The sequence below is a fragment of the Pterocles gutturalis genome, unplaced genomic scaffold (genome assembly GCF_000699245.1).
Source record: "Pterocles gutturalis isolate BGI_N339 unplaced genomic scaffold, ASM69924v1 scaffold3540, whole genome shotgun sequence".
Taxonomy (NCBI): domain Eukaryota; kingdom Metazoa; phylum Chordata; class Aves; order Pterocliformes; family Pteroclidae; genus Pterocles; species Pterocles gutturalis.
Genome location: NW_010143092.1, coordinates 1,900 through 12,191, shown reverse-complemented (window position 1 = coordinate 12,191; position 10,292 = coordinate 1,900). Strand labels below are relative to the sequence as shown.

Sequence of the window (10,292 nt, the reverse complement as noted above, 5' to 3'; positions counted from 1 at the left end):
GCCGCCCAGGTCGCGATAGCGAGGCGATACACAGAGAACATGCTCCTGGCGGGATGCGACCGGCTTCCTGCGAGCGTCGGGTGAGTTTCTTGAGCAGATCGAGGCTGGCGAAGGCAGAAGCTGCTTCTGCTGCTTTGTCGGCTGTTGCTGGGGGAGGTCGAGTGGAAAACCCGTAACTCTGCGTGCTGGTGAGAGGGGTGCGTGGATGGGGTGTGGAGCTGCTCTTCCTCCAGAGAAACCCTAGAGGAGAACCTGGACCTGACAAGTTTTTGCTTTAAATTTGGGAGGTTGTTTGATTAATTGTTTATCCTGTTAGCTAGTCTTAAATTTACTTACATCAGTTTTTGCCAGTGGGTGGAACAGCGGCAGCGCCCTCGTAGGAGTTTTTCCTCTGCAGAAGACCGTGGAAGCATCCCCAAAGTGACTGTCTGGATGTGAATCGCTTCGATTTGTTGTTGACTTCTCTCTTCCACCTCCAAGCTCTCGATTTCTTCGGTGGCAGCTGTATCGGGGATTTTCCCAGAGTGGCACCGCCCGAGGGGGACGGAATTCAAACGCCTGGCGGTTTGCTTTTGGGTTAGTGCGTGGGGTGAGCAAAGGCTGGCCTCACCTTTCCCGACCCCTCCTCGGGTCCGTACGTCCCCTGCAGCTCCTGCCACGCTGGGGAGGGTTTGGAGGCTGCCTGCAGCCCCTCTGGGTCCGGTTGTGTTTTGTTTCTGTTTGTACGGGATGAATGCAGCCCGGGCACTTTAGGGTGTGGAAATGAAAGAGTGGCTGCATGCGTGCTCACACCCATAAATCCCCCAGGGAGAAGGTACCTGGGATAATAACCAGCCCTGAATGCTCCCCTGAACATCGCTTATTAATAGACGGGGCTCTTAAAGGCAGGAGGAAGCTGAGTCAGTAGTGGCCGGGGTGATGGCCGGTAAATACGCCGGCGACGGGCGATGCTGCGTGCGGTATCTGGAGCAGAGCAGGACTGCCCTGCCCACAGGAATTGAAATGTGAGGCACGCCGATTTCCCTGTCCTTGAGACCATGGGTCAGGCTTTCAGGATGGTTTGGTTGCAGCGTTGGTGGTTCATCAGAGCCTGGTTAGATGGATTTTTTTTGGGAAAGAACGCCTTGGCTGTGGCAGCACCGCTTAGAGCCGCTGGGATTTAGGCATTTTCCTTCTGACTCCGTGTCGGTCCTGTACCGAGGCTGATGCTTTGACCTTGATTTGATGGCTTCATTCCTCTCCCATGATTTTAGACTAATTTTAAGCTTTTCTCGTTTTCAGACGTCTTGGTTTATGTCGTTATTTTCCCCAAGCAGTATCTTTTACGCTTCAGTGAACGCCAGTTATTTCATGTAAAAGCCTGTCCAGCTCCCTCTGATTAATTTTAAGAGCTGGTACCCTCATGGCCTTTGGGGTGGAAGGTATTTCTGTTGGATCGTCTGAGGCATTTGTAGGCAAACTCCAGCTGGCATTAACAGGAGTGTTATCGGGGAGTCCTGCGCCAGCGGGTGCCAGCAGACCTGTGACACCACTTCCCCAGGGTTATACGAGGTGCCGTTGATGAGCTCTGCCCGACACACAACCTTGGTGCTGAAGAGGTCTCGCGGTGCCTTCCTCATCACCGCTGCCTTCCTCATCCCCTCCTGCCGGTGCTGGGCTGGGACGGGGCTCAGGCACCCCTACCGGTGTCATTCCCTCCCGCCAAGAGCGGGAGCCGATCGATGCCTCCAAAGCCCTGCAGCAGGGAAACTCGTTTTGCAAACAGTGAGTGAGATCATTTTCCAAACCCAGCCGAGGTTCCTGCCCCTCTCCCCCCTGTGCTCACCCTCTGCGTGCCTGGAGAAGGCTCCACACTAACTGTCTTGCTCCACCGCCCCCAGGTGAAACGGTGTCGCTGGTGGACGTGGACATCTCCCAGCGAGGACTCACCTCCCCTCACCCTCCGACTCCACCGCCTCCACCGCGAAGGAGCCTCAGCCTGCTAGGTACCGTCCCGGAGAGCATCCCGTGCCGTGCGTCCCCGCGGGAGCCCGGGACCTGTCCGTCTGTCCTTGCGGGGACGGTGGAGGAGCATCTTGGGGGTCCCCAGTAAAGAATTTTTTGCTGTTTGTTGGAAGCTTCAGTGTTCCTCTTAGCTCAGCCAGGAGGGGAGGGCAGTGGCAGAGCTACGTGCTGGTTTCAAAGCGTTTCTGCTGCTTTTTGGAAACTTTCCCCCCTTCCCACCCATCACCGAGCGAGGTCAGTTCCCTTCTGTGCTCTCTGGTCGGTGGAAATGGGGGCTCCCTGGGAGGCTGCTGCTCCGGGAGCCTGCCTTAGCTGCTCCACATCCTCCTGGATGAGCAGGAGCAGCTTAGGATGGGTGAAGTCAGCCCTAAACCCCTGTGCTGAGTCTGAAATCTCTGTAGATGGCTGTCCTGTGCTGCAAGCTGCATGCGAGGAGCTCGCTGGGCTGCAGAACGGGCTCCTTTGCTCCAGGAACGCGCGTGAGCGTGCACGTGTGCGTGCGAGGCTCCGAGCTCGCTTGCTTTCCTGTTTTCTGAACCTCTCTCGCCTCTGTTCTCTCCTAGATGATATCAGTGGGACGCTGCCTACGTCTGTCCTAGTGGGTCCCATGGGCTCCTCCCTGCAGTCCTTCCCCCTGCCTCCGCCTCCTCCGCCCCACGCCCCAGGTCAGCTTAGCTTCAGCAGCCGGGCTCTGGCTTTTCCTTCAGGGATCTGGACTTTGGGGTTTTCTTGGTAGATTTTAAGGCTGCACTTTGGGCTTTAACAGCAGCGGTGCTGCCTGCGTTGCCTGCTCGGGGCACTGGTGTGTCGAGGCTCCGGTTTCCATCTGCTGTGGCTCTTGTTGGCCGCAGTGATTTTTTCTGAAGCTCGTGATTGCACCAGTTTTATCCTCAGTTCAACATCTCCCGTTTTCTCTGGTTCCTCTCGGGTTTGGCAGAAGCGCAGCCCGCCCCGGTTTGCTCTGTGTCTGATAACGTGCTGATGAGTGTTGGGAAAGAGCCGTGGGAGCAGGGTTCAGCGCAGGACCCCGGCTTTGCCAGCCAGCCGTCCCGCTGCACAGCACACGAGGGTGCTTCCTGGGCTTTCACCCTTTTGCTTTCAGTTTCCTTCAGGATCCCGAGGGCTTTAACACCTATTTTTTGGGATGTGTGTTCGTTCCAGCCTGTGCCGCCTGGCACTCCCCTTGCCTTCCCTCCCAGCTAGCCAACAGAAATGGCAGGTGGAAGAGCCAGGCAGCAGCTCCCGCTGTGTCCCTCATGGGGACGTTGTCCCCCCATCGCTCAGCCCAGCGTCCCCCTCCCCACCGCAGCTCTGCCCCGCCCCCGTCCCCACCGCAGCTCTGCCCCCACCTCAAGAGCCGTGTGGGGGACACGGGCGGGTGGTCCCTGGGGTGACTCCCGGGGGGTGACGGTGGCCGGGGTGTCTCTCCTTCTGCAGACGCCTTCCCGCGGATCGTCCCGCTGCGGCCGACGGAGGCGATGCCCGGCCAGCCCGCCCCACACCTCCAGTGCCCGCTCTACCGCCCCGACTCCAGCAGCTTCGCCGCCAGCTTGCGAGAGCTGGAGAAGGTAACGGTGACACAGGCGGAAAGCCGGGAGGAAAAGGCTGCGGGCTGGGGCTCTGGCTTTGGGGACCCATCATCCCTTTCGCATGCTTGGGAGCATAAGATTAGGATAGGACTGAAAAAAATAAACCTCCTGCCTTGCTCCCAGTGAGGTCTGGGAGTCCAGGGAAGGATTTTGTTGCGCGTGGGAGGGGTGCAGCAGTCTCATCTGTTCTTTTGACGCTTCTGGGGGGTGAGGGATGCGATGGTGTGCTCTCATTCGGGAGTGGTGTGTCCCAACCCTCTACTCCTGGGTGGGTACAACCAGACATTTCCGTCCTGGCATTAACAAGAGCAAATTGTACTGTGTTTGGTTGCTGATAAAATCTTTCTTGCTGAAGTTCTGGCTGTCTCTTCTCCTAGTGCGGGTGGTACTGGGGACCCATGAACTGGGAGGACGCGGAGATGAAGCTGAAGGGGAAGCCGGACGGGTCCTTTCTGGTTCGAGACAGCTCCGACCCTCGTTACATCCTGAGCCTCAGCTTTCGCTCGCAGGGCATCACCCATCACACCCGGATGGAGCACTACAGAGGTGAGAGCCGCGGGCGGTCTGGGGATGCTGCTGACAGCAGGGACCCCTGACTGGGACCAGTCTGATCACAAGGTCCCAGACCAGTGCTCTGGTCACGGAGCTGGCAGAAGAGGGGGAGCAGCAGCCGCGTGTCCTCGCTCCTGTGCTGAGGCTCTGCAAGAGCCCTTAGGAGCTGCGTTTGGCTTCTTGTGCCTCTAGCAGTGACTCTCCTGAAACAGGAGACTCTGAAATAACTCTGAAAAATGGGGGAATACAGGAGTTCCCTGTGCCTGGCTTTGGAAAACTGGACTTGAAGAAAATGATGATGACAAACAATGTCTTTGGGATCCTGCGTCGCTGGGGTGTGATGTACAGCAAGAGCCATCATTCGTGGCTGTCCGTGCTTCCCAAAATGAAGCTTGTTTCCCCATGAGATGAGAAGTGATCTCTCGATCACTTTGCCCCCGTGCTTTGTCTGTTCATCTTCCTGTGGGTTTCCCCCTTGCACAGACACCTCCTCGGGCCCTGGAGGATGCCCAGGAGGATGCCAGAGAGGCTGGATGCACGGGGAGTGGGCGAAGCTGCCCTGTAACCAGTGGGCAAGCTTTAATAACAGCTGCCTGTGGAGCCTTGTCATTAAATGTGTCTGAAAATAAAGGGTTCAGAGCCAACCTGCTGCAGAAAACAGCGCTTTGCGACCTTTCAGAGCAAAGCTCATCCTTTTTCCCCTTGCCCCAGGGATGTGGCCGTTGCCTCCTTGCACCCCTGCTCGCCTGGCGGGTGCAGAGCTGAGGAGCCTGGCAGCGCTTTGGCCTCCGGCCCCTCGGGTGGAAGGATGCCCCAGCGTGAGTTCCAGCCCAGCTAGAGCCGGGTCCCTTGGCCCTGACCGCTGCCTAAGAAGGATTTTCACACCCTGTCCTTAGACAAATTACAAGAAGCTCTTGTGGCTGGAGGAGATGAGAGGCTGCCCGTACACGGGATGCTTTTGCATCATCGAGTTTCGGAGCAAACTTCTCTTGCTGCTGCTTGTTTCAGGGCTGGGATACGTCCGTTCCCGGAGCTTCCTTAGCCAGGTGTCCTTCCCTTTTTCCTTCTTGCCGTGTGGATGGATGTTGGAGCCGCTACCTTCCCCGGAGCAGCACTCGCAGCCATGGCACCGCACCCAGGGTTTCATTTTTGGGTGCAGAGCTCCAGGCTGCGTCGGCAGCCCCCTGCTCCCCCCCCAGCCCGGCTGCCTGGCGCTGAATGTGCTGCGGCAGCGGGGGAAACTGCCGAGCTGAGCACTTTGATAAACCCATGAAGGTGACAAATGGTGAGGCTGGGGGAACGGTAAAGAGATAAATGCTTGACCTTCAGGTTTCGAGTAGATGAGAGGAAGAAACCAGAATTTTTGTCTTTTTTTAGGCGAGCTGAGTAGGCGGGCTGGGGGTGCTGGCGTTTGTGCTTTGTCCTTTGCATCGACTGATCACTTTTGAAGGCTCGTTCAGATCCGAGATTCCCAAGAAGAATTACTGACTTTTGTGCTTGCTGATCCTGGTTGCTTAGCAAGCGCTAACGCCGATCATTGCTCCCACACCGGCCCGAGGCAGGTTCACCTATTTCGAGATCTGCAAACAGGTTCGGGGAGCTGCTTTCCCTGGGTTGCCCAGCTCCGGTTTCAGTTTGCCTCTCCAGCTCGAGGTGTGCTGCGTGTCGGGTGGCAGCAGAGGCAGGACGGTGTCGGCAGATCCTGACCCTGGTTCTAGGCTGACAGTAATTTGAATTCAGGTGTTTGAAGGCTGCTTCTGTGCCTGCTTGGGGACAAGTGTTCCTTGAGAGCCGTCGGGCTGGCAGAAGAGGGCTTCAGCACGGGGTCCCCGTTTGTAGGTACCCGTCTGCGTGGGTTCAGCACTCTGATGCACCAGCGTTCTTTGGGAGCGCTGCTGGTGGGATGCTGCAGGGGAGCAGGGATGTCTGCTAGCGCTCTGTGTGTTTGGTAGTTTGAGTTTTAGCCCTCGCCGTCGTTGGAGGCTGTTTGCAAGTTCAGGCAAGCACGACTTGTGGCCACGCTTGGGTTACAGTGGTCGTGTCACATCTTTCTGCATATCCCCAGCTCCTGGAGAGCGCTGGTCCCACTGGGACAGCATCCTTGCAAGCTGGTGCCACTGGTGTTTCCTCTTAGTGGCCTGCCTCGTCCCAGCTCGATGAGAAATAGCCTGGGGTTTTCACTGGGTCTTTGAGAACATCAGACTCGTGGCTAAATGTCACCTCGTGCCACCAGTGCTCCTGTAACATGAAATCTTTTCTGTTCTCCTGGCAGGGACCTTCAGCCTGTGGTGCCATCCCAAGTTTGAAGACCGCTGCCAGTCTGTGGTGGAGTTCATCAAGAGAGCCATCATGCACTCCAAAAACGGGAAGTTTCTCTACTTCCTCCGCTCCAGGGTTCCCGGTGAGTCTGGGGGGTGTTTTGCTCTGGGATTAGCTGCTGCTCTGCCCCCGAGAGCTGGCTTTGGTCTGCTGCGCTCTGTCCTGCTCCGCGTCCCGCTGCCTTCTCAGGAGGGTGCTGAGGAGCAGATCTTGCGCTCAGCAGCGGCAGCACTTACTCGTGGCAGTGAGGAGACTTCCCAAACCTTTCTTTCCAGGAGTGTGGAAACGTGATACAATCCCATTCTATGGCAAGTGGAGCTGGAGACTCAAAGCTATTCCTTTTACAAGCAGTTATTTGGCTACTAAAACTCCCCTTTCTTCCCTCTCCCAGCCTCAGCACCGCTGTTCTTACAAACCTTTGGAATTTCTCAGTTCTCCCTGAGCTGAGACCCACCTGGGGCTGTCAAAGGGAGAGACATTAAACTGAGCACGTGGGAGCGTTTCCAAGTGTGAGCTCCAAGTGAGCCTCGAGCAGAAGATCCTGTCGATTCAGAGTCCCTGGGGGGACCGCGGTGCTGAGCCCATCAACAGGCAGGTGCTTGCAAGCAGGGAGGGAGTGTGAGCGCAGCTCTGTCGAAGCACGTTCGATTGCACGCTGTTGGGATTGCAGAGGGCTTGTTTCCCCATCCATCAAACTCCAGTTCCTTAACTGGGCTCACATCTCCCTCCTGCTAAATCCAGGCAGACGGCTGGACCGGTATCTTCTGTATCTTAATTTTTTCTGGTTTTCTGGGGTACCAGCAAGCTAGGCAAAAAAAAAAATCCAGTGTGAAAGAAACAAAAGAGTCTGCCAGATGGGTAAATGTGCCCTTTACCTGCTGGTGAGCAGCAGTAGGGGGGCAGAATTTGGAGGGGAGGTGAGCAGCGATGCTTTGAACAAAGAACAGAAGGGAGAACACCACGAGACGGGTGACGGCGGTGAAGCAGAGTGTGAGGATCGCTGCAGTAAATCTGCGAGTGAAATGATAGGAAATGTGCTCCTTATCGGTACTGCCGTCGTCCCCGCAGCCCCTGATGGTGACAGCAACCATGGCACCGCACGGGGAGGGCTCAGCCCAAAGAGCTCCTGGTCTGAAGGAGGGGAGGAGGAATGGGACGTTCCCTCTGGATGGGGTGTGCCCTCTGGGTGGGATGTCCCCTTTTCCCATCCCAGCCCGGATCTGTTCAGTGTGGCCCTCTGCTGCAGAGACCGCCAGTAGCTGGAAAACTGATTTATAAGGTGGCCACTCTGGAGAGGAGAGGGCTGTAAAGCTGGTTGCAATGTACCCAGCCTTGGAAAAAAAAAAAATTTCAACTTAAAGGTGCTTTACCTCCCTGATCCTGAGATTTCTTCCCCTTGAGAACAGGGCTTTGAGGGCTTGGGACTCCAGGCGAATACCTTAGAGAGGACTTGCTCTAGGAAAATATAATTAAAAAAAGAAACTATCCCCCCCAAACAGCCCCGTGCTGCCCGGTCCCTGTCTGTGCTGCCTGCTCTGTCCTGCTCCGCTCCGTCTGGGTGCAGCATCGGACCCGGGTGCTTCTGGGGGTCGCTGCAGCTTCATCCCTGAAAAACCAAGTCTTGCGCTGATGCCGTGATTTTTAGCAGGAGAACATTTAGGATCCGCGTCTCCCCAGCGTGCTGGTTGGTGCTGTTCTGCTGAAATGCTCGCGGGTGCTCGGAGGAAGGGGCTGTTCCCGGCGCTGGCTCCAGCACAGCGCTGAGCTGCTGGCTCAGCTCCCGGAGGCTAATTCCTTTTTGGTAGGAGAAGAAGGGAGGGGGGGAAGAATCCAGCCTTCAATTGATTGCTGTTCTTTGCTTTCTCAAAAGCTGGCTCACAGCTTCCTGAGCTGCCTGGAGCAGTTTTGAGCCCATCTTAGTGTGAAGAGCTTTCCCTTTTCTCCTTTCACTCCGCTGCCCTCCGAGACAAGCCGGCAGGAGGGGGTTAGAGTGTAACTAGCTTTGAATCCTTCTGTAAAGACAGATAAAACCTTGTGCTGGGAATGAACCCAGCTCCCAGAGATCCTTCCTAGTGCTCCTGCTGACCTCTGGGTTCTGTGGGCTCGATTGTTGCTCTTAACTTTGGGGGAGGAGGAGGTTGTGGGGCGGGGAAGCGGCTGGATGCGACTCTTGCTTTCAGCCCCGCGAGGCTGCGGCTGCGTGGGGAGCGGAGCTGCTGCCTTTGTGCCCAGCCTCGTGACCCCAAGAATGAGCAGCTCTGGCACCGCTTGAGCTGAGCGAATCCCCCAGCTTTTGAACGCCTCGCTAGAACTACCCAAAAAGGGTTATGCAGAGCAAAGCCTACGTGCGGGTCATGCTGCCTGCCTTCTCCTCTGCCTTCTGCAGCCTTTCCAAACCCTGTCGCTTCTCAGCATAAAGTGATGCTTCACCTGCTGCTCCTGGGAGAAGGGGTGGGTAGGAGCTTGTGGTGTCCTGGGACCTGTTTTTCCACGGTCACCCCATGGCGTCAGAGCTGTTGTTGCCTTGTGGGGAAGGCTGGAGAGATTTTACAGCCAAAGGGGTATGGCCCCGGGAAGGTTTGGCTCCCCAGTCCCAAGCAGCTCCGAAGCCATGGGCTCCTGGGAAGATCTGATGTTGAACACAGCCTTGCAGAGAGCTCTGGCTCCCGAGAGACAGCTGCTCCTTTCTCAATCAGTAGTGGTTCCTTTCTAATATATCACTTGTCTCCAATTTTCTTTTTTTTTTTTTTTCCCCAAAGGTCTCCCTCCAACGCCCGTCCAGCTCCTGTATCCAGTCTCCAGGTTCAGCAACGTCAAATCCCTCCAGCACCTTTGCCGCTTTCGCATCAGGCAGCTGGTCCGAATAGACCACATCCCCGAGCTCCCGCTGCCCAAGTGAGTCCCAAGGACTGGCCTGGGGACGGGTCTCTCGGATTTTCCTCCCTGACGACGTCTCTGTCTGCGGCGGGGGCTCGGGCACAGTTGGTATTTTCAGCCCTGGGACAGCAGATAAGAGTCCCATGGTGCGCAGGGATGTGTGCGGGAGTGGTGACCAGCTCAGGAGCGAGGTTTTGTCTGCCCCAGCCTTGTGATCCAGGCTGTGGTTCCTGCTGGGAGGGCTGGGGGAGAGGTTCTGGTTATCCTTGGGTGTGGTTGTGGCTGAAGGTTAAAGCTTCTGCCCCTTCCTTCCCCAGGCCCCTGATCTCCTACATCCGCAAGTTCTACTACTACGACCCGCAGGAGGAGGTGTACCTGTCGCTGAAGGAGGCTCAGCTTATCTCCAGACAGAAGCCGGAGACTGAACCCTCCACGTAGCGAGGCTGCCTCGCCCAGCTTGTCACTGTCACCGATGGTATGTGTGCACCGCGGGTCTGTCCCCCATCCCGTGGGGTCAGACGTAAACCGCTCTGTTCCCTCCGATTGCAAAGAAAACACAAAGCCCAACCAGAGAAATTGTGGCTGTTTGTTCCGTGATCTTTCACCGTTGCCCAGCTCTCCTTGGGGAGGGGAACAAGCCGCCTGCTGCTTGCTCGTGCATATTTGTGCCCACACAAGCCTGTGCTCGCTCTCGTGCCAAACCGGCCGCGGTCCGGGGCAGATCCTGCCGCGTGGAGCAGGCTGTTTGATCCCTCTCCCCTCTCTCTCCCCCACCAGGAATTTGATTGTTGCCATCCCGTCGCCCAGGCTGCGGTGGGAAGGAGGCACGCGACGGTGAAACCTGCTTCTGCCGTGCCGCTTCTGCTCTCAAGCTCTTTTGTCCAGAGAAGAGGGTTCAGGACTCCCGAGAAGCACAGCAGAACGGGAACGAGAGCCTCAGCTCCTGGCTGC

General features: G+C 56.8%; 1 protein-coding gene across 1 annotated transcript in view; it reads left to right on the top strand.

Moving 5' to 3' along the window:
- The window catches only part of SOCS7 (suppressor of cytokine signaling 7), a gene marked incomplete at its 5' end in the record, with an annotated part of 10,987 nt that extends 1,208 nt beyond the window's left edge, over window positions 1-9,779 (top strand). The window contains 7 exons of the mRNA XM_010084583.1: window positions 1,881-1,985; window positions 2,568-2,669; window positions 3,442-3,572; window positions 3,971-4,139; window positions 6,418-6,546; window positions 9,224-9,359; window positions 9,659-9,779. Coding sequence (XP_010082885.1) covers window positions 1,881-1,985; window positions 2,568-2,669; window positions 3,442-3,572; window positions 3,971-4,139; window positions 6,418-6,546; window positions 9,224-9,359; window positions 9,659-9,779 — 893 coding nt within the window. The remainder of the gene's footprint in view (window positions 1-1,880; window positions 1,986-2,567; window positions 2,670-3,441; window positions 3,573-3,970; window positions 4,140-6,417; window positions 6,547-9,223; window positions 9,360-9,658) is intronic.
- Between the last annotated feature and the right edge of the window lie 513 nt (window positions 9,780-10,292).